Source organism: Squalius cephalus (genome assembly GCF_949319135.1).
Source record: "Squalius cephalus genome assembly, chromosome: 4".
Taxonomy (NCBI): Eukaryota; Metazoa; Chordata; class Actinopteri; order Cypriniformes; family Leuciscidae; genus Squalius; species Squalius cephalus.
This window is the reverse complement of record NC_137125.1, coordinates 52,011,938-52,036,498: the sequence shown is the minus strand read 5'-3', so window position 1 is coordinate 52,036,498 and position 24,561 is coordinate 52,011,938. Positions and strand designations below refer to the sequence as shown.

General features: G+C 36.4%; 1 protein-coding gene across 1 annotated transcript in view; it reads right to left on the bottom strand.

The window, feature by feature from the left end:
• LOC307157964 (cytidine monophosphate-N-acetylneuraminic acid hydroxylase-like) overlaps window positions 1-24,561 on the bottom strand; it is a 29,788-nt gene that overhangs the window by 5,175 nt on the left and 52 nt on the right. The window contains exons 1-11 of the mRNA XM_079870031.1: window positions 24,544-24,561; window positions 20,895-21,110; window positions 19,200-19,291; window positions 18,326-18,438; window positions 7,543-7,733; window positions 7,342-7,422; window positions 6,036-6,102; window positions 5,866-5,947; window positions 5,124-5,261; window positions 1,955-2,090; window positions 294-437 (exon numbers count right to left, since the gene is read on the bottom strand). The exon at window positions 24,544-24,561 is cut by the window's right edge and continues 52 nt beyond it. Coding sequence (XP_079726157.1) covers window positions 294-437; window positions 1,955-2,090; window positions 5,124-5,261; window positions 5,866-5,947; window positions 6,036-6,102; window positions 7,342-7,422; window positions 7,543-7,733; window positions 18,326-18,438; window positions 19,200-19,291; window positions 20,895-21,100 — 1,250 coding nt within the window. The 5' untranslated portion in view covers window positions 21,101-21,110; window positions 24,544-24,561. The remainder of the gene's footprint in view (window positions 1-293; window positions 438-1,954; window positions 2,091-5,123; window positions 5,262-5,865; window positions 5,948-6,035; window positions 6,103-7,341; window positions 7,423-7,542; window positions 7,734-18,325; window positions 18,439-19,199; window positions 19,292-20,894; window positions 21,111-24,543) is intronic.

The following is a 24,561-nucleotide window of genomic DNA, read 5'->3' as shown; positions in this document are numbered from 1 at the left end:
TTACATGCTAATGCTAATAAAGACAATAAAGACTAATAAAGACATGTGAACACTACAGGCTATGGCTATTAAAGCCATGGGGACGTTACATGCTAATACTAATTAAGCCATGGGAATGCTACATGTTAATGCAAAGAACACTACATGCTAATGTTAAAAAAAAAACATGGGAATACTACATGGTAATAAAGTCATGGGAAGGCTACATGCTAATGCTAATTAAGCCATAGGAACGTTACATGCTAATAAAGGCATGGGAAAGTTACATGCTAATGCTAATAAAGCCATGATACCTTTTAGATGTGTCATTTAGCGCGAGGGCCAGATCCAGGACAGAACCGGGTAAAGGTGTCCAGGTTAAGATGTTTGGACAGCTCTTTCTTACTGATTCGTTCAGGTCTGCTGGGCTGTTCTTGATATTCGTCTCCTTTATGTACCTGTTAATCATGTTCGAGTGTTACTTCATAATACACTTTGATGACTATTATATACACTACCGGAATAATTCATATATTTTTGAAATAAGTCTCTACACTCACCTAAAGGATTATTAGGAACACCATACTAATACTGTGTTTGACCCCCTTTCGCCTTCAGAACTGCCTTAATTCTACGTGGCATTGATTCAACAAGGTGCTGAAAGCATTCTTTAGAAATGTTGGCGCATATTGATAGGATTGCATCTTGCAGTTGATGGAGATTTGTGGGATGCACATCCAGGGCACGAAGCTCCCGTTCCACCACATCCCAAAGATGCTCTATTGGGTTGAGATCTGGTGACTGTGGGGGCCATTTTAGTACAGTGAACTCATTGTCATGTTCAAGAAACCAATTTGAAACGATTCGAGCTTTGTGACATGGTGCATTATCCTGCTGGAAGTAGCCATCAGAGGATGGGTACATGGTGGTCATAAAGGGATGGACATGGTCAGAAACAATGCTCAGGTAGGCCGTGGCATTTAAACGATGCCCAATTGGCACTAAGGGGCCTAAAGTGTGCCAAGAAAACATCCCCCACACCATTACACCACCACCACCAGCCTGCACAGTGGTAACAAGGCATGATGGATCAATGTTCTCATTCTGTTTACGCCAAATTCTGACTCTACCATCTGAATGTCTCAACAGAAATCGAGACTCATCAGACCAGGCAAGATTTTTCCAGTCTTCAACTGTCCAATTTTGGTGAGCTTGTGCAAATTGTAGCTTCTTTTTCCTATTTGTAGTGGAGATGAGTGGTACACGGTGGGGTCTTCTGCTGTTGTAGCCCATCCGCCTCAAGGTTGTGCGTGTTGTGGCTTCACAAATGCTTTGCTGCATACCTCGGTTGTAACGAGTGGTTATTTCAGTCAAAGTTGCTCTTCTATCAGCTTGAATCAGTCGGCCCATTCTCCTCTGACCTCTAGCATCAACAAGGCATTTTCGCCCACAGGACTGCCGCATACTGGATGTTTTTCCCTTTTCACACCATTCTTTGTAAACCCTAGAAATGGTTGTGCGTGAAAATTCCAGTAACTGAGCAGATTGTGAAATACTCAGACCGGCCCGTCTGGCACCAACAACCATGCCACGCTCAAAATTGTTTAAATCACCTTTCTTTCCCATTCTGACATTCAGTTTGGAGTTCAGGAGATTGTCTTGACCAGGACCGCACCCCTAAATGCATTGAAGCAACTGCCATGTGATTGGTTGATTAGATAATTGCATTAATGAGAAATTGAACAGGTGTTCCTAATAATCCTTTAGGTGAGTGTATTATAAACATCTTCACTTTTAGTTTTGATCAATTTAATGCGTATTCAAGTATTATTGTCAGACATCACACAACATGCATAAAATAGCTTGTGAATGTTGTTTCGTGTTGACTAATGATGTTTTCATTAAAACTGAAATGCATTCTTGCATACAGTAGCTATCTAGAAGGTTTTGTGACGAGAGATGCGTTAATATCCACCTGTCAGAAGGATGAGCTTCAGTGAAGTATCCAGCGAACGGGCAGTAGATCTTGGGCTGCAGGGATTTCACCAACTGAGTCTTATAGTTAAGCAGTTTCTTCCTCTCATTCTTGATGAAATCCGCCTTCCAGCTTTCTGTCAAAGTCAGAAAATTAGAATTAGAATGCAGAGTTGCCTTAATGTACATTTTTGAAGACTTTAGATATAAAAAGATGGCGCATTCATTACTGTAAATGAGAGAAAGTGCAACGCACAATATGGTAATATTCTTCTAAATACTTCTAAATAAAAGAGCCAATCGCCAATTGGTAAAGTCTTGATTAAAAATGATCTTTTAATCTCAACAGACTCTGGAGATTCTGCAATCCTTATCCTTATGCTTTTATGCTTTTCGATACTGTCGACCACAGTGTTCTTATCTCTCGTCTCGAGCACAGCGTGGGGATTAAAGGCACTGCACTAGAATGGTTTCGATCATATTTTTCAGAGAGAGTGTTCAAAGTTGTTTTTGGTGACTATACTTCACCCGCAGCACCACTGACAAGTTCCTCAGGGCTCTATTTTGGGACAGATTCTCTTCTCCTTTTATTTGCTTCCCCTTGGATCCATCTTAAAGAAGCATAACGTCAGTTTCCATTTTATGCAGATGATTCACAGATTTATCCTGGCAAGCCAGACCTACATCAAGATGTTAGGTCTGGCAACTCACCATTAGCACGGCTTAATCCGAGGGGCGGGATAAACGGTTGTCTCTCAAAATCCCTCTGCACGCAATAGGATAGCGCTACAACCAATCAGAGCAACGAAGAAGGCTAGTTGGTATATTAAACTTTTGCCGTATCCAGTCGGCAACACTCTGAACACATCTTCCTTTTTTAAGAATGACTTAAGTGCTGTTCTTTGCTCTTTTCTCAAAGAAAAGCTTAAATCCAAGTCCTCCAGAGTCGCGGCCAAAGCCGATTCGAAAGACCGCTGTTCGCCAGCAGCATCAGCCATTCTTTGTTTTCAAGTAGCAGGGAACCGTTGCAACTCTGTCGTCATTATGTTAAGCCCGCCCCGCGTACTCTATACATGATGTGATTGGCCTGACCTGAGTTTGTTTTTTCCAGCTCGAAAGTCAACGGAGAGTTGCTGGACCACACTGGCTGCAAAATAAATTTTGCTACCCCTAGGGAGCGTCTAGATTTCTAGGCTATCACAGATTTACTTGCCTATAAAAAATAAGGGTGATAATTCCCTAAAAAGACTATGTGGTAGATTTTTCCTTAGACCTAACTACGTCCTATAATATTTATACTCTAGCGCGTCTACACATCGACGTTGGCTGGGTGCTAATACTTGTTCCCCTAACTAGCGACAAACAGACTTCAGCAAATGTCCTCTAAATGCTTTAATCACGGCTGGGGGATCTCAGAGCAGTTCTCCAGGGCATCTCCCAAGAAGAAGCAAGGCCGGAGGATCTCAGACAAATTCCATTGAGAATCCCACCAGCTAACACGAATACAACAGTTTTTATAGACTAGGCAGTATGGCAAAAATTATATGAATTTGATTGGTTCTTCATATGCAAACCCTTCTGTTACTAGCCAAAGCAAACTTTGTTTTAATGATTACTTCATTGTTAATCACAAGTTTATAACCTAGTTTAATTTCCCATATTTGTTATTTTTACACACACAACCAAAGTCAAAGGGGTATGTAACACAACATTTAAAAACACAGGACAGAACGTTTTAGTACATTGTGTTTCAGAGTGTTAGTTTTGTTAGGCCTAAAAAGGGAAGTAAGGTTAGATGTTAGAGTTAATATTAGTTTGATATACAGTTTACTATTTTATTAATTAAAAATCCACCACAACTATTAGATTGTTTTTATGACATCAAAGCCTGGATGGCTTTAAACTTTTTACATTTTAATGAAAGTAAAACCGAAGTCATGATATTTAGACCCAGCAGTTCTACTGGCGCCTCCCAGTTGGACCTGGGTCCCCTGACACCCTTTGTCAAGTCCATGGTAACTAAACTTGGTGTTAAGATGGATAGTGATTTTCAACTAGAGAAGCAGATAAATTACGTTGTAAAAGCTAGTTTCTTTCAACTCTGCCTGCTTACCAAACTGAAGCCATTTTTATCTTTCACTGATTTTGCGAGGGTTATACATGCTTGTATCACAACTCGCCTGGATTATTGTAATGCTTTATATGTAAGTATTAACCAGGCCTCCCTCTCCAGATTACAAATGGTTCAAAATGCTGCCGCGCGACTCCTGACCGGAACTCGATAAACGAGATCACATTACGCCTATTCTTGCTTCCCTTCATTGGCTACCGGTTTGCTTTAGAATACATTTTAAGATTCTGTTGTTTGTTTTTAAATCTCTCTATGGTCAAGCCCCAGCTTATACCTCTGAACTACTGAAGCCGCACGCTCCTCTGAGATCATTCAGGTCTGCTGACCAGCTACTCTTTTTTGTCCCTAGAACGCGGCTCAAAAATAGGGGAGATCGAGCATTTTCAGTCGTGGCCCCAAGGCTGTGGAATGATTTGCCTTTGCGTGTCAGATTGGCCCCCAGCCTTCACATTTTTAAATCACGACTTAAAACTCATTTTTATTCATTGGCCTTTAAACCTGCTTGAGAGTTGTATTTCTGCATTTTTATTTTCTAGTTTGTCCCTTGTTTTAAATGTTAGTTTTTTTTGCTACTCATGTGTTTATAATCTGACCGAAATCATGTCAATGTCCAGCGCTTTGGTCAACCTTAGTTGTTTTAAATGTGCTTTACAAATAAAGTTGGATTGGATTGGATTGGAAAGTCATTGCATCACTGCAGCTGCCGTTAGAAAGCTCCAGTTGCTATAAAAACGGTCAGTGTTTTGAGAAGCGTGCTTATGATTGCACATGTGCATTGGCTGGTCTAGTGGAGACCAGCCACTCCACTTAATATATGCAGTTTTTTGTCATGATTTGAGCGTTTAGAAACAAAATGGCATGAGACAGATGTTGTCAGATTGAATTGGTGGTTTCAAATATAAAATGTATTTGTAATTTGGAAAAGTTAATGTTTCACCAAAGAGAGATAGGAGCTGTACTTGCATGACTGAAATAGCGTTTCAAAGATGGCCGGCGAGTGAAATGACTCGCCTTAAAGGGACTTTGGTGTGTAACTCACCAGTGTACTTGCCGCCGTGGAAGGTCATGGGGAAACCGGAGGCGCCGCCAGCGAAGTCGCTCATCATCACGTCAACACCGTGAGGAAGACGTCCATTGTTTGGTCTGGTGCAGTCCACCGTATTCAGGATCATGTGACCTTGGAAGGTGTTTTTTTTTTTTTAGTTTATCCAACCTATTAGCAATGTTGTGCATTTCTGAGGGGCTTTAGCCGCTTTATTGAGGAGAAAAACTATCTGTTGAAGATAATCTTTTTGTTGGTGATTCATCATTTTTATTTACATAAAACAATTTCAACATTATCTTACTGTCTTATATTTACATATTTATGGAGGGTGACACTTTCACACCCTTGAACGGAAGAAAGTGTTGGTGGTTTATCTACTGTACACTTGAACTTTCCATAACGACAGTTATTCTGCATGTTGACTTCATGTGACCTGTGTGTACTTTACATCACATGGTATAGATAAAGGGAGAAGAATGCAACCGAAACTCTTTCTTTGACCTCGCTCTGTTCATCTCATCTTATTCTTATAGTTAATTTGTTACTTATTTTTCATACTTAAGATAATTAGTAACATATAAGCTCTTAGTCCTTCCTCAAACAGAGGAAGAACATATAAAAGTCTCATCAAGTCAAGTCACCTTTATTCATATAGTGCTTTATACAATAACAATTGTTTCAAAGCAGCGTTACAGGGATAAACAGGAAAAATCAGTCTGAATGAGCAGCGAAATACCTTTATACTCCACGATCAAGCAGGTGTCCATCTCAGGATGAACTCCGTCCATCAGAATCATAAATCTCAGGTGATCATCGACCTTTCAAATGATTCAAAAGCCGAGATCAGAAAAAGTAGAACACGTGAAAAAAGAGCAAAAGGGAAAAAAAGCCCACCGTATCACTCACATTCTGCCATACACCGAACGGCACCACGTTAATGTTTGTTAAATTCACTCCACTTTTCTCCAGATACCTGCAACAAAACACAAACAAGCTGTTTATCTGCAAGTCAGATGGTCTCCGGATCAGCAGGGTTTCCCAAACAGCAGTTGATTAAAAACTAAGGTCACACTTTAGTTTAGGGTCCAATTCTCACTATTAACTACGACTTTTGCCTCAATAAACGCCTAATTACTGCTTAGTAATAGTTCGGTAGTTGTTAACTTTAGGTATTGGGTGGATTAAGGGATGTAGAATATGGTCATTCAGAATAAGGCATATAATATGTGCTTTATAAGTACTAATAAACAGCCAATATAATATGCATGTTAATAAGCAACTAGTTCATAGTGAGAATTGGACCCTAATCTAAAGTATTACCAAAATTAATAGTTAAATCATAAAAATGTCAAATTGAAAACCTCTGAACTGTCACATTTGAACATAGACGTTAAAAGCACTATTGGTTCTTAAAGGGATAGTGCTTTGTTTGTGCAAAAAAAAACTGTTTACCACTTTATTTACAAAATATGAATCTCCAACGCGGGTTCATGAGAGCACCACGATGTGTGCATGTTGTGTTGACGTGAGGGCGGACGTTGAACATTAACATATTGTAAATAAAGTGGTAAATGATGTTTTATATGCAAACAAAGCACTCGCGTCGCTTCATAAAATTGAGGTTAAACCACTGGAGTCACATGAATTACTTTGTCTTTATTATCTTTCTGGGGCTTGAAACTGATAGTTGCGTAGGCAGCGTAGCTGTCAATGGAGGGAGAGAAAGCTTTCAGATTTCATTAAAAAGATGAACGAAAGTCTTACGGGTTTGGAACAACATGAGGGTGGTAATTAATGACAGAATTTTCATTTTTGGGTGAACTACCCCATTAAATGGTTGTAATTCATGAATGCTTTGGTCTCATTCTAAAGTAGAAACTCAGCAGATTGCAGTGAAAGTACTTCAAAACATGCAAGTATAAAAGTTATAGAAGTAATATATTTTGTCTTATTCTTATAATTAGAGTTACAATTATAATAATATAAAACATTATTTTTTGTCACAGGTGAGTGGCTGCAATGAAGAAAATTGATGTTTGTCATTGTTATGCTTCAAAAGTATTAGCTGCAATTAAAATGACTCTTAAACAAAAAGATTTGAAAAGGGGTCTTTTGCCATAAAATAACCTTTTAGTGAAAAGTTCTTAAAATCACCATTTTCCACCATTAAAGAACTTTATTTTTAAAAGTGTATCAAGTCGTTCAGTCTCACCAGAACACCGGCCGTGAAGTATTTCCGACATAAATGGGAATATCTGGACGCTTTTTGGAAAGACGTCGCAAAGTTGGGTAGCTGATAGAAAAAAGATGCAAAGTTGGATTTTAAATGTTTATTTTTTGCATAATATAATATAATTTAATATAAGGAATGTAATATATGCAGTTGAAGTGTTGTGGTTGATCAGACTGTAACCTCAGGTGATCTGAATGCATGTGGCTGATGTAAATGAGATCTGCCTGACTGAGTCTGTCCATGGCATCAGACGGAGGTTCATGAATGAGCCACCAGCCTCTCGCAAACGCTGGTCCAGTGAGCCACGGGTCAAACATCATCGTCTTGTTCCCCGCTTTAAGCTCCATACACGCGTGTGTGATGTACGTCAGCTGAAACAAACACACACAGAGAGTATTTATGGATTGAATGTGTTTCATGTCAACAATGTAGTAAAACATGTTAGCATCATGCTAATTCATGTTAGCAATATATTAAAACATGTTACCAAAATGCTAAATAATGCTAAACACATGCTAACAACATGATAAAACTTGCTAACATTGTGATAAAACAGTTTGTCACGGCGAACTTCACTTCCAGTTTAAAACAGCTGTTTTCTATTGTAATTGCCTAAAATTTAATTTATTCCTGTGATCAAAGCTGAATTTTCTGCATCATTAGCCTACTCCAGTCTTCAGTGTCACACATGCGCGGGTCAATGTATAAACAAACCGCACCCGACCGACGTTTTCAACTAACCCGCCCGCAACTCGGACCGCAAAAAAAGAAAAAGAAAATATTGTACCCGACCCGCATTTTTTAAAAGTAGCCTAGTAAATGCTCATCGTAGCGTCTTAATATAACTTAATATATTCTAATTTTGTCAAAAATTATAAAAAATCGTCAATAAGCTCATAATTTGTACTAAAATAGTCTAAATGTTTAGTTTTAAAAACAATTTTAAAAAGCTGGCTATGTCTATTTTGATGTTTCTGCGCAAGTTCAGCAGACAGTGGTTCGGGTTTGTTCCGATCAGAGCTCGTGAGCGGAGAGCGCATCTCTGAATATTCCGCTCTGCTCGCTCATTCCGTTGCAGCCTGATCTCACGGCAATTCGTACGAATTCTACGAGGTGGCTAATTCAAACGAATTCATACGACCTCACTCGTATGAATTAGGAAGAATTGCCCAATTACGAATGACCTACCCCTGACCCCGCCCCTAAACCTACCCATCACGTGGGTTTAGACAAATCGTACAAATTCGTACGAGTGAGGTCGTACGAATTCGTACGAATTAGCCAACTTTTTATCACTCGTTCGAATTCGTACGAATTGGTCGTGAGATGGCGTTGTTCCGTAGGGTCGCTCTCCCAACGAATGGCCTGCTGGTTCGAAAATATGTGGAATAAGGGCTGCCTCTGACTAATTTTTTTTTCTAGTCGACTAGTAGTAATTTATTTTGGTTTGAATATTTTCGTTTAAAAGTAGACATTTAAAGCTTTCTGTAATATATAGCTTATATTTCTAAAATCTGTGAGGCACAAGCTGAGTTTCGGCGCCCTCCAGTTCACATGCAATGCAAGTGATCGTGCCGGCGCCTTATTACATTGTCTGCTATATATTTGCTTCTTATTTATTAAATACGGGCAATTGATTGATAAAACATTGATCAAAATTAAGATACAATTTATACAAAACGTAAATCTTTTAAAAAGAGTTTTCTATAAAACAAAACTTAATGAAGTTGTCAAAATCATGTTTTACCAAAAACAGCGCCGCTGCTAGGAAGGCGCCAGCGCCTCTGCCTTTCAGCGCCTCTGCCTCACGAGTGGATGATAGCCCTGAAGACGCCTAGCAATGATATACCTGGTAGTATACCTTTAGTTAAGTTATACCTTAAGAGTCTTCGTAGCACGCTAAGAGACAATGTTATCGGAAAATGCAGCCCAGGTATGATGCGTAATGGAGATTCCAAAGCGCTCTTCTTTGGTCAGAACCATGGAGAGCGATCGCGGAGTTACTTTTAACAATGCAACAACATATTTAAAGAGCATCAAGCTGTTAAAATCTATATTATGTATACGCACAGATAATATAACAGTAGGCTATATTAGTCAATTTTTTTTTTATTAGGTTAAGCAGTGATCGGATAACTTTTTTTTATTTTTTTTATTTAACGTTTTTAATTTAAGGCCCACCCACAATTGGTCTGGCCCATCCAAAACTGGAATCCTGGCGCCGTGCCTGGTTGGTCGTGCCAGTTTTGTGGTTATCAAATGTGTAAATAGCATCGCAAGAAGTAGGCTACACATGACAAAGCCAGCACTTTGGTCATCATCATTCATTATTTCGCCAAATGTCTCCCACACTTTGCTCTTTCTATTTGTGTATTTGCGGAGCTTCCACTCCCCAGTCTTCACCTTTTCTCTTGCCGCCTCCATCTCTATAGAGGTATAGCCTACCTGCAGACTGAGCTCGTGCGTCATCTTCGCGCCAATTATTCAGCCAATACAGTGTAGGCCTATGTATTTCATAGAAAATTGTGTCTAGTACTATATAAATTACAAAGGTTTAATTGGCATCATTATTTCAAACGACCCGACCGACCGCGACCCGAATATCATTAAAAATATTTTTGGATGACTCGTAACCGCGGGTGACCGCAGGCACCCGCTCATTTTGGATCAACCCGCGCATCACTGGTGTCACATGATCCTTCAGAAATCATTCCAATATGATGATTTTCTGCTCAAGAAACATTTATTATTATCATCAGTTGAAAACAGTTGTAGCCTACTCCTTCATATGTTTGTGTTAATCATGACAGACGATTTGTCGATGAATAGAAGGTTAGAAAAAAAAACCAGTGTTTATAGAATTTTTTGTAACATTATAAATGTCTTTACTGACACTTTGTCAATTTAATGCGCCCTAGCTGAATAACAGTACATTAACTTCTTTCAAAACCCCAAAATTGTGAATGCTATCAGCATGAGTATCAGCTGCATATTACTCTACTTTTTTCCTTAGGCATTTTATTTACTTTTTTTTTTTTTGTTATAAATGAGAATACTGCAGGTTGAAGCAGGGAAGGATGCAGGATCTAATTTGCAGCAGTGTTTTATTTAAACAAACTCAAAAACTGACAGAACAACCTATGATACGCAACGGACGACAGACTACTGGACAGAACTAAACAACAAAGTCTTAAATAGCCTACACAGGCAACCAGGGGAGTTAACAAGACACCGCTGACAAGACCAACGAGATGAATCACGTGGGGAAACTAACGAGGAGATGAATGAATGATTCAAACAATGAATGAACATAAACCAGACATAAGCTAACCACAAACTTCACTTTGAAGACCATTTTGACTGATCCTTTGGCAAATAAAAGCTACAGAATATATAGAAGTTTATTGACCTGGGTGTTTATTCTCATGGGTGTGGATGTGTGAGCAGGGACTTGGCCTAGGTTTATTTAACATGCAGAGCTGCTAAACTCATTCACTGTGAGACTCACGCAATTTACACTTTTCACACGCTCTCAGATTCTGTCAATTTAATTATGAAATTCAAACAATAAATACCGTTTTGGCGCTTAATATGACGTGACAGATCCCTAGCGACACGTGAACCGATCATCTACTAGCTAATAGTAAATAAACACGAATGAACACTGTTGAAAGATACAGTACAACTTACCGAAATGTATATTCCTCATACATAATATCGATCAATCAGTGTTTTTCATCCGCGGAAAGCGGTCAATAAAACAGCTGGAGAACTATTATGTCACATAACATTTACCTCAGGAAAGCCATTTAATGACCATAATATAGGCACGTTGGCTAGAAAAGAAGAGCTATATAGAGAGTATTTTGCTAAATATGTGTACTATATTACATATTTGTTATATTTTTACTTATATCATTAAATAAAGTTGTTGTTATTATAATAAAAAAACGCATTATATTTAATTTGAGTTAGGGCTCTCTGTATGTTTGATTTTCTTTTTCTTATGAAAAACTAAGGCCTATCTTGTGTATTTATCCAAATGAGTCAATATTAAATAAAATCACAAGAATTTAATTGAATTGAAATCGTGAAATTTGTGTCAAGCAATAATAATAAAAATAATAAAAAAAATAGCTTACCAGAAATTGTACAGTGTAAACATTGTAACATGTTGTCACTAAGCCTAATAAAATTCATTTTAAGTACTAAAATATTTTGACAATCACAATACACTTATGACAATCCCCCCCCCCCTCCATAATTCTCACTCCAAGCTAAACTTAAAAGTTGGCAGCTATGAACATGCCGTTTGAATTAGCACAGAAATGTAATAATCAAAATATTGCATAGTTTTCACTGTATAAATTAAGTATAAATGTATTCTTATTGAAGCTAATGAAAAGTTATGCAGTCAAGAGCAGTAAGTTATTTTCTCTCTTTTTTTTTTATTCAGATAATGACATGAGCATCAGGTTTATTAGGCTGCTGTCTGTCACTTTAAGGCCAAACGCACGGATCCATTATACTGATTCAAATCCGAAATGTTTACTTTCACTTGAGACATAACCGGCTGTGTTTACATGAATACTCCACATGATGGACATTTTGACATAATTGCATGTGTATTTGACCATTGTGAATGAATTTTAATCAATCAACTTTAATTAATCAACTAACATTTGTTTTTCTTGCAGGAACAACATTCATATGCTTTTAATGTTTCCAAACTCTTTGGGGAAAAACTTGTGACTGACTGTATGTGTATAAATACAGAAAGGGGAACTGAAACTAGACATGACTAGTTCGCAAAAACCTTGTGATAAGTAATCAGAAAATCAGAGTTTGCTTATGCCAGTGACAGAGGGAAAAGGTTGGGGCTTTTGAACCAATTGAACCAATCATATTGAAGGTGACATGTTAGTCTTATTTGTTTTCTTGATTCTATAAAAACTGTTGTATATGTGTTTTTCGGTGGGATTCTCAATGGAATTTGTCTGAGATCCTCCGGCCTTGCTTCTTGGGAGAGATTCCCTGAGAACTGCTCAGGAAGATCTCCTGGCCGTGATTAAAGTATTTAAAGGACATTTGCAGGTCTGTTTGTCAATTTATTCCTGCGCAGGAAGCTAGCTAGTTTAGGAAGCTAGGGAAGCAAGTTAGTTAGAAAACTCGGCCAGTTGTCGACTGAAGACGCAAGAGCTAGAGTATTAAGGTATTGGTGTCGAGAGCAGACGCCAGAGAGTTTAAGGTATTGGTGTCGATTTGGAGACTCCAGAGAGTTTAAGGTATTGGTGTCGATTTGGAGACGCCAGAGATATTAAGATCAGTTGGGTGTCGAGAGCAGACGCCCCAGATAGTTAGGTTTAGGGAAAGAAAAATATCCACCACAATTTGGTGAGCCAGAAAGCCAGGAGTCCTCGGAATCTCCCTCTGTCGGATGGATAGGAGCGAGGAACCACGTTGTCTTCACTCTGCAGACTGCAGGACCCTGTTCGACAGAGGGACCATTCCAGTCGGGCTAAAAGGACCTAAAGTATTAAGGTAGGATGGACAGACTTGACATTTTTCCTTTGAAATGCTTCTAAATTAATTAAAAGGTTTAATTAAAAATGGTCTATTCTGTTAAGTAAAATTTTGAAGAAAACTGGTGAAAAGATTTAAAAGATTTAAGTGAATTAAAAAATGTTTGATCTTGTCTATTAAGGGCAATGAATGATTATGGTTAAATTCAAACAAATTAGTATATGTTGAGTATTTTATTTGTTGTTTTTGAGAGTGCGCCTAGAAAGGTCTTAATGAAACTTTGTTCTGCAAATAGCAACTAGTCATGCTGGAAACCAGGTTTGAGAGGGAAAATACCCTGAGATAATGCAGTACTGAAACTTGCTTTTTGTTTGAAGTTTTGTTTGAAAAAGACTTTGATTTTGATTGAATTAAAGAAAGGTTAATAAAGAAGGATAAAGAGAGAAATGATGAAATAAGATCAATAGATCATTAAAAAAAAAATGAAGAAATTGTTAAAATTATAAATCATAATAATAGGAATATGCATTCAGTGATAATTAGAAAATTTTGAGTAATGAAGAAACTTTTATGAGTTAGACTTTGATTTATTAAAGTAGATGAGATATATAAAACCGAGCAATAGGTGCTCTTAAAGTAATGAAAAAATAATAAGATATTAACTAAACGTGTCTAAATAATATACATTCTATATGAAGGCGTCTAGAATTTGTATCCCGTTATCCCTGGGAGACAGTGTGAAAAAATGGTTTTGATCTAAGAGATTCTAAGAGTCAATGGTTTATGTTTAACTAAGATCACTTTTTGTGCATTGTGCATAGTATGAGAATGAGATTGGGTGACCAACTTTAAATAGAAATTGTGATTTGAACAAGCACATAACAGACATATTACAGTCATTTTATTTATTTTGGTTTCTTGTAAAAAAAAGAAAAGATAAAGAATTCTTTTCGTTTACATTATGCACTGCATTATAGTTAGAGGAGTTTTTCTGCTTTTTCCTGCGTCTTTGCAATGAAGAAGTGCTTGCTTTTTTCCGCAGTGAAGGACTAAGCTTTTTAATAAATTGAAGAATTGCTGTGTTGTAAACCAGAAGAGACTTTTGGAAATTAAAAAGTTTAATTAGATTTTTGCGGTTCTCTGAGTGTTCAAGATTTCAGACAGCTGCCTTGAAAAGTGGGATGACTGCAGAAAAAATAAAAGAGGAAGCGGGGCCTGCAGCCACCCTCCTGAAAGAGGACAATTTTGCCATGCATTATGACATTTTGTGGCAGGATGGATCAAAAGCCAGACCGAGGAGAATGACAATCCACATAGAAAGATTTCCATCCCCTTCCTTGTGGGCTAGGTGCTGCATTTTCAATGATCACTACAGAGACCGTTTCAAATTTAGTTATTATTAACTTGATTATTTTTTGATTATCCACTGGTTTCAGCAATTCTTCATATTTCTTCATATTCTTCTCTGTTTAAACTAACTCTTTGAATCTGCTTTCAATAGGTACCAGCCAGTAACAGCCCTTCTGCAGGAAGTTCAATAGCAGAAGTTACCAATCAGTTAAAACTGAGGCTGGATATGGCAGTGAGAGTTATGTAAAAGCATTAATAGGTTATTGACATTGCAGAATTCTATGGAAAAGAAAAAATATAATATAGGCCACAAGGCGTCTAAAGAGAAATTATGACTAGAAAGCAAAAATATTGGTCACTCCATTTCATTTAAAGGTAATTTTCTAGATTCAATAGAAACAATGTTTTCTTATTCTAAACTTTTGAAATCACATGCTGTTATCACCGGGGGTACGAGATAGAAATGTTATTTTCTTTTAGTCCATGGATCAAAGATTGTTTGAAGATTTCTAAATCTTCTTTTAAATAGCTTATGAGCGACAACAAAAAGTTGGAAAATTGAAATTGTGCAAAAAATTTCAAATTGCATTTGAGAAATTAAAATGGATTCTCTCAACTGCAACTGAAGGTCTATACAATTATTATTTTAAAGTGTTTAATCTATTTGATTTTGACAAAGGTTTACGTACACTGTGTTAAACTTAAACACATGACGACTGCATCGGACAATTGAAAATTTATATCGTAACGTTCAGACACTGTTGCAAGGGGAATGCCACAGTGTGTTTACGTTCAGTAGTTTCTGTCGTCGTCGAAGTTGTTACCGTTCAGATTTAGTGGTATTCCACTCCTAATATATGTTCCCCATTCAGTTCATAAACTGCTATGGCAGACAAGAATGTATGAATCTCTGGCCAGAGAGGGGTGTGTGAAAGTTTGTGAAAGTGAGTGTGTGAAAGATGGTGTTCTGAGAAACACAGAGACAAATAAATGATGTCAATCAAAACAGCTGTATCTAAATGTATTAAGTGGGCCCACAGGTTAAAATATGACACACAGGGTAAAATTTGACCCCACAGGGAAGAAAATATGCCCAATAAAATAACGACCATGGATGATTTTGGCTAACTATCCTGAGCTGGGTTATTGTTATGGCAGAAATAAACAATGCCACACCTGCGCAGCGTATAACTTTGGGAAGGCAGAGAGCAAGCAAGCTCTCCATTCACAGGTTGTTCTTGTGGTTCACTCCACAAACAAGGTCCCATCTGGGGTTCATTTTGTGTGATGTTTATTGATGTTTTATTTGGTTCAATCAAACTATACTGTAGGACTGAGTATTTAGATCTCATGATTTGAACAATTACTGATGAATTTGAAAATATTTCAGGTACACGTAAATTGAGAAGAGGAAAATCTCTTAATTCTGTAGAGTATAGGGACTCTAAATAGGTACATTACTGTAAAGATAATAAATAATCTAGAGACTATTTTTGAAGAAATTTGAGGGTTTTAGAACCCTAATTCAGATATCATAGATGCTAAAAAAAAATGTAATAGTTGTAATAGTTGTTCTCTAATAAGAGAGAATGGAGGATAAGTTACTTTGCCGGACTAGGTCCAAATAGATAATTGGGTAAACTTCTATACCGATTAATTAATGACTACATGAAATATTTTTTAGGTGTTTCCATTTGTTAAAATAGCAAAAGAAAAACTTTCAAAGGGAGATTGATTTTGGGAAACATATTTAATTTCTGGATTATTATTAGTTAAAGGAGCAGTATGTAAGAAATGTATTTCAATTAATCATAAAATGGCCCTGATATGTCACTAGACGTTAAGAAATCATGTTCATTTCAAATACTTATATCACTGACAACAGTAGTCCGGCCAGGATATTGTCATTTAAAAGTGAAGTTGCAGCCCTCAACTGATGTTGATGTTGTCATGTTGTGTTTTGGCCTGATGCCCCACCCTCCACCTATCTACCAATCACGAAGTCAGTTGTGTTTCGGCATCCGGGTTGCCAGCTCAGCTCTAGTTACCACAGCTGCAGCTATAAACGTTTGTGCTGGATCCTGCAGCCTATCTGGCAACCTCGAGTCAGGGGGGAAGGGGAGGGGATATACCGCTCTACAGTAATTTGAAAGTGATTGCAGTACCAGTTTTGGCCACAATCTTACATACAGCTCCTTTAAAGAAGTTACCAGTGTGATTATTGAAATGTTCAATTTAGAACTAAAATGAGTCTAATCAGTTTAGACATTTCAGCGAAATCAGTTAATCCTGAAAAATAGGACTGTAGGAAGATAAATAGTTAAAGATTAAATGGCATGTCAGCAGCTAAGGCTATTCTCATGGCAAGAGCTGGGTGAAACAGAGTTAATTTTAAAATAATGACATTGTTTGAAACAAAATAAAATTATTGATATTTGTGTTAAGGATAAAAATGAAAAGATTTTAGAACTTTTCTGGTTAAATTTTATTACACAGATCCTTAAATAGATCTTACTAAGTAAAACAATCGCCTGCTTTAATTAAAAGCTAACAAAATAAGGTTAAGAAAAATGGTTAATTAGCAGTATCAGCCTGTTAAAGGCCTAATAGATCGATGCAATTCAAAATCCAGAGAAAGATGATAATTAAACTTGACTCAAGGTCTACTAAAATTTTAAAGGAAATGTACTATGGTATGTTTAGTTTTTATTGAAAATGGAATTAGATTGCTTGAAGATAGAATGTTGGGAAGAAGATGGAGATGCAGAAGATGAGAAGATGGTATGTGTATGTGGAAGATGGTATGTGTATGTAGTAACATTGGAAATTGGTTGTAATTTAATTACAGTTTAGGATGTTGATTGAAGGAATATTTGACAGGTATTATAAAGTAAAAGATGAAACATGGTATGATTAGAGATATCAGGTGGTATTAAAGTCACTGACTTATAATGGGATGATTTGGTAAAGGTAAATTAGATTGCTGGTAAATCATGGGGGTATGGAATAATTCATTAGAGTAATTAAAATTCCAGCTATTTGGTCGTAAAATGTAAAATTACGACCAGAGAGGGGAATGTGAATGAATTTTAATTAATCAACTTTAATTAATCAACTAACATTTGTTTTTCTTGCAGGAACAACATTCATATGCTTTTAATGTTTCCAAACTCTTTGGGGAAAAACTTGTGACTGACTGTATGTGTATAAATACAGAAAGGGGAACTGAAACTAGACATGACTAGTTCGCAAAAACCTTGTGATAAGTAATCAGAAAATCAGAGTTTGCTTATGCCAGTGACAGAGGGAAAAGGTTGGGGCTTTTGAACCAATTGAACCAATCATATTGAAGGTGACATGTTAGTCTTATTTGTTTTCTTGATTCTATAAAAACTGTTGTATATGTGTTTTTCGGTGGGATTCTCAATGGAATTTGTCTGAGATCCTCCGGCCTTGCTTCTTGGGAGAGATTCCCTGAGAACTGCTCAGGAAGATCTCCTGGCCGTGATTAAAGTATTTAAAGGACATTTGCAGGTCTGTTTGTCAATTTATTCCTGCGCAGGAAGCTAGCTAGTTTAGGAAGCTAGGGAAGCAAGTTAGTTAGAAAACTCGGCCAGTTGTCGACTGAAGACGCAAGAGCTAGAGTATTAAGGTATTGGTGTCGAGAGCAGACGCCAGAGAGTTTAAGGTATTGGTGTCGATTTGGAGACTCCAGAGAGTTTAAGGTATTGGTGTCGATTTGGAGACGCCAGAGAGTTTAAGGTATTGGTGTCGATTTGGAGACGCCAGAGATATTAAGATCAGTTGGGTGTCGAGAGCAGACGCCCCAGATAGTTAGGTTTAGGGAAAGAAAAATATCCACCACACCATTCAAGCGAAATAAGAGTGAACAAGTACTGAACTCACGATGGCATAGTGAGAGACGCTGCTTTCTGTGTGCACAAGACTACGCTGTGTGTCAGTCAGCGCGTTAGCGTATTGAGTTCTTTTATTTTTTGCAACCATAAAATAACATTCCTAGACTGTTGCAGGGTTAGACTCGGGTAGACTGAATGTTCTGATCAGTGCGGTTCATTAATGAGTGATTTACCGTGATCTCTCCGGCCTGTAGCTCTTGTGCTTCTCTCGGCTCTGCGGTCCAGGGGTCTGGAGGATTCAACTCAACCAGCTCTAAACTACCGTCAGTGTCTGACAGCACTGCCTCTACACACACACACACACACACACACACACACACACACACACACAAACAAATGCAATAAGATAATAGTTTCCGTTAACATGAAACTTTATCAGAAATTTGACTAACGTTCTGGCAAGTTATGAACAAACATTCTTCCAGGAAGGCTAATAGAACATTAACATTAAACATAGAACCAATGTACTTAACATGCTATCACAAAAACCTTAATTACACATCGTTCATGGAAATGTTTATAGTTTGTCTATGTTGCTACTTGTTTCAGAACTATCAGAGAACATTCAAAAGAGTAATTTCCAAAATGTTTGCAAAATTATAAAATGGAATGTTTCTTTAACGTTTGCATAACCAAGAAAAAGAGAACTTTCAGAAATAATGTTTTTATTACTTAATGGAAACACTAGAAAAATGTTCTTAGAACATTCGCTTCCAACAAATAGACAAATAATATACATCTATATACAGTATATGTGTGTGTATACAGTATATATATATACTGTATACATACACCTAGCAGTATTAAGTTTTTAAAAATGATTAGCGGGAATTAATATGATATCAAATGTTTATAAACTCTTAAAAAAAAAAAAAAGGTTCCAAAAGGGGGTTTTCACAGCGATGTCATTAAAGAACCATTCAGTGAACAGTTCTAAAAAGAACCTTTTCCTAAAAATCTAAAAGACCTTTTCCACTATAAAGAACCTTTTGTGGAATGGAAAGATTCCATTTCTCCAGTAGCAGTTTTAAATAACAATGATTTTACCGAGTTCATCTTGCATGAAGCTGTCTGGAGGGTTGACGTACTCCATGGTGGCCACGTTAAGTTTCCAGTAGTGTTTAGTGCAGCGCACTGTCCTGTTACACAAATACACAAGCACAGTCTAATGATTCTTTATATATACTTCTACAGTATTGAATTGTAAATCTTCCTGCACTATGTTTGTGTCAGTGTTGGTTGCAGAAGAGATGAAACAGGATCTAAGTGCTGCAGTCTTTATTTAGAAATCAACTCAAATCTTCACAAAAAAAAGAAAAGAATCACAGGAACAGAACAACCAACTTAACATGACCCCAGTGGGCATTTGATGTCAATTTAACATCAATATGACATCAACATTGATGTCAAAATTACGTCACGAAATAAGTCAAAAATGAAAGTCATATTGACGTCAAAGTGTCGATGTCAATTTGATGTCAAGATTTTGACCTCTGCTGATGTCATTTTGATGTCATGCTTTGTTGGCATTTGATGTCAATTCAACATTTATTTGACGTCAAGATGTCATGATGTTGCTGTCATTACAATGTCAAGCTTTGTTAGTATTTGATGTCAATTCTACTATTTGAAGTCAGGATGTCATGATGTCGATGCCATTTTAATGCTATTTTTATATCATTCAATATCAAGCTTCAATATCAGATTAAATTGACCTTTTATAGTATACGCAATTATAGTGTCTGCTGTCATTTTAAACGAGAACTAAATGTAAATATGCTAGGATTTATATAAATAAAAACACACATGCAAAATACATAGACCTAGGTCTATAGCTTTCAAGATTATTCAGGCTAGGTCTTTTAGATGTTGAAAATGAGTCACATTGATTTACAATGAGTAATACATATACTATTTCAGACATTGTTTTGACATAAATTTCACATCAATTTGACGTCTTATTTCCTGACATCAAATCAACATCGATTTAATGTCAATGATATTAACCTGAGATGTAGGGACCAGAAAAAAACATGTCAGATTGATACCTTTGTTGGGCATCTTTACAACCACAAGGAAATAATTACAAAATATAATGAAAATATGCATATTCATGCATGTCATACATGGTGGTCAAAATCTTGACTATTTGTTGATGTCAAATTGATGTCAAGGTGCCCGCTGGGACGTAGAGCTGACAATGAACTGAAAGAAACACAGGGTTTACATAGACAGAAAACAAGAGAGGGCTAATTACACACCTGAACAGAACTGAACACAACAGAAACAGGGAGAGAACGGAGGCGAACTGAATAAGATTATCAAAGAAATTCAGACGTGAACAGAAAAACAGGTAAAAAAATGAACTCTCATGAATGCACAAACTCAACACGTGACAGTTTGTCTGCTAAATAATAACAATAATGCATTTATTTGATCAAAAAATAACAGTAAAATTGTGAATTATTATTACAATTTAAAGAATTGTTTTCTATTTTAGTATAATTTCAAATGTAATTTATTCCTGTGATTTTCAGCTTCATTACTGCAGTCTTCAGTGTCACATGTTCCTTTCATAAACAATTATTGCACAATTAAACAATTATTTCACACCATTTATTGCACAACAATTGTTGTTGTCACAGAAATTGCTTTTTTTCCCAGCAAATTCCTTTTTTATGTGTTCTTCTTCTTCTTCTTATCTCTTATTATTTGTGTTTAAATGAGTTTAGGTTCACTCACCTGCCGTCCATGTCCTCCATGTCTTTAATGAAGAGTCCACCCTGGTGTTTGCACTGGTTTCTGCACGCTCGTAGCTTGTCTTTGACTTTGTAAATGATGTAACATTTGCCATCCTCTGGGTTTTTCTTGAAGTTAATTCCCTCTTTCAGTGCCTGGACGTCCTCAGCCTGCAGTCGCAGGACCGTCTTTGAGACCTGAGATGTCATTGTGCTCCAGCTAGAGATGAGCGGTTCATCAGTTCATTGGCAGATCTTTTACAATAAGCTCTTAAGTAAGCTCAGATTCAGTTTCAAGCTCAGCAGAAGATTGTTGATCATAATGTATTGTTTGTTGACAAAATTTCCACCTATTTAAACTCAAAAACTTATGTTGAGTTGCTGCCATAAATGAAGTAATGAACTACACTTTCTTGTTCTGTTCTGAATAGGCCTGTTAAATTTAAAGTATTTGTTGTGGAGTGAGGGGAACTAAAATAGCTATGTTTATCTTTTATGTTTATCATTTCGCTTTATTTACTGGTATTTTACATTAGCCTATTTCTGAAAGTAATATTGCCTATGTGACATAGGGGAGAGCGGGGCACAAAGTAACGCTTTTTGACTTTCTCAGTTTGTGTAAATCTACTTATTGTTCAGAGAATTTATTTTTTCCCACATTAATTTCCCACATGTCTACTACAATTATGTGTTTTTGTTTTATCAATACAGTACTTTTTTCTTGATATACCCCGAAAGAATGGAAGTGAAATGTGACAACATGCCCCATAGGTGGGGTGCATTGTAACATGTGTGGGGCACATTGTAACATGACCATATGGCAGCTTAAAATGTTATCTGATCTAATAAAAAAATATACAAAACAAACTAAAATATTTTCTAAATAAAATACAATTAAAAAACTTTTTCATATAAAATAATGGCAATTTTTAATAATTAAATATAAACTCATTTTTGAGTTTTGACTACGAACACAGGAAAACACAGCTATACAACATAGTTCAAAACAAATAAATAATTAGTAAATTCTGAACATTGACTCTCAGTCTTTATTCACCTTTTTCTCACGTTCTCTCAATAAAATTAATAAAACTATAGAATATAATAGCATATTTCTAATAGGGGCACATTATAACGCAGTGTGACAACATGCCCCGCCTGCACAACTGGGATTTAAACCCTGCTAGTGTCTTCTGCTAGTTAGCGAAGCATTAAATAACTATCTCAACTGTTAAATAACATATTGGAGATTAAAATAATATCAGATTTGTCTTATTTTAAATAAACACAAAAAATAGAGATGAAAAATGAACTTAAGTAAGAAATTTACTTTTGCTATGGTTTAATAAATGTCTATGGATATCTTCCAAAAAATAAATAATTTTTGCGGATTTTTTTTTCTATATAGTGTTGATATGGCAACTAGTAAATACACAAAGTTTCGTCATCCAAGCATGTGCGGAAGAATTTAAAACAAGCGTGTTACAACTAACCCCGCGTTAGGTTGTGCCCCGCGCTCCCCTATATCTTCTTCTTCTTTCCCCCTCAAAACCACAATTTTATATAGCGTATTTATCATGCTGCAAACGTTTTAAAGTATCTTGAAAAGTATCTTGACTTGCTGGTTGATTTTGCCTTGACTTGCTTGCATATTTATAATTTGTTGGCAGTTAATGACTGGTTTCTAGGTGTTGTCTTACATCATTTTTTGTATCATTTCCAGTTCGCGAATCGGTGTTGTCTTTGGGGGAAATGAATTAGTAAGAAGTCCCCGGGTGAGATTCCAGGGTGGACGAGTTCCTATCATTTCAATCTTTATTAAGCAGATGTGGTATAACGAACTACACGAGTCATTTTTGGTAACATCTGTATTTTTAAGAGTAGATTTAATTTAAATCAAATGTAAACCATTTAAATGTGGGTAGGCTACTTTTATTTTAACTCGAGTAGCCTACATTTTTAATGAAGAAGAAAACAAAAAAAAAAGACTCTCGTTATGAATCTCGCTTTATTTTAATGCATACGTTAAGAAATGTGTAGTTAATTCCAAGCGCGCGCTGTACTGTCTCTTTTGGAGCGATGCCCCATTCACAAATGAATCACTCTTTAGAGTCGATTCCGTTCAAGACAATTTAGCAAAACTGTACATTGGTTCGCGAATCAGTTTGAATGATTTGTTCAGATCCCTGCACGCACTGAATCGTCTTGAGCGGGAATTAAAGAACATCATGAGCGTTGGATGAAGTGGAAGACATACAGTCAATTGAAAGCAAATCTGCAGTATATTTGCAGCTCATCTCTTCATCAGTTGAACATCTGCGTATGCATGTCAGCATCATTCATGTGAACGATTCCACAGGTAGGTACAGCTACATGCGATTTCATTTCATACAGGCAATACATTTTACAAACAGATCATTACGCAAAGTACACGACATCACTAGCCTACTACAAAGTATGACATTACCAGTTTTTGGACATATAGCTTAATTTATACATTAAATAAGACAACCAGCAGTAGCCTAAATGCACCTGCAGAAATATAGCCTACATTTGATTACATTTTGGAGAGCATATGCGATCATGTGTCAGCGGATGTCAGCGGTCATGAGCGTGAGAAGAGCACTGTGAACCGTTCTCATTTTCGCCTTCGGGTGTCAGACAGTGCATCCGTTTACACGCCTGACCGCAAAACTCCGCAGGTTCTCTTTATTTTGACATTGTCTAATGATCAGCATTATCTAATAGAGATGATAACTTTTACTTGAGTAAATATTTCATCAAGTAGCCTACTTTTACTTTAGTATACTCAACCCAACCTCCGTCTTTAAGCCTCGGTATAGGTAGGCTACTCTGCCACATTAGAAAATAATAATTATTATAATGTAGTAATTATAATGTATTAAAATTAGAATACAACCACATTTGAGCAAAATAATTTGCATACAATTCCAAAACAGACATCTGAACATTGGATAAAGCTAGGTTAAAAACAACAACCCCCCCGATTTTAGCTACATTTAAACAAATGCATTAAGTTGAACTAAATCAATTTTAGTTCAGCTTAATGCGTTTGTTTAAACGTAGCTAAAATCAATTGTGTGCAACCACTTACCATAATTTTTTTTTGTGAAATTCAACGAATCATTTTTTTCAGTGTTAAAAAAAAAGACAGTTAAATATTTTTACAGAGGCGATTTTAAATATCTGTTTTTATCATTCCATAAATAAGAAAATACTGTCAACAGCCAGAATTTTTTTTTTTTATATATTTTCACCATATTTTAAGGAATAAACTTAAATACATGTATGGCAAATAATATATATACAAATCCCTTTTTAAAACCCTTCCGAATATGGAATACAACCGTAAGTTTGGTGAATTTCACAGCATTTAAAGGTATTGAAATTGAAATATACAGATGCTAATACATAAAGTGTGATCAAATAAACACTTAAAAGTGTATTTTAGGTGATTTCTTTCCACTAGTCTGAAAGAAGAAAAGTTGGATGCAAAATCTCAAAATTGACCAGTGCATGAATAAAACAATGGTTTTGCTGGTTATCTCTTGCCTAAAGTTTTCAAATACTCTTCAAATTATAACAAATACATTTCACAGTTTTTTTTATATACACATATGGTGGAACATTACCTTTGTTGTGTCTTGAAT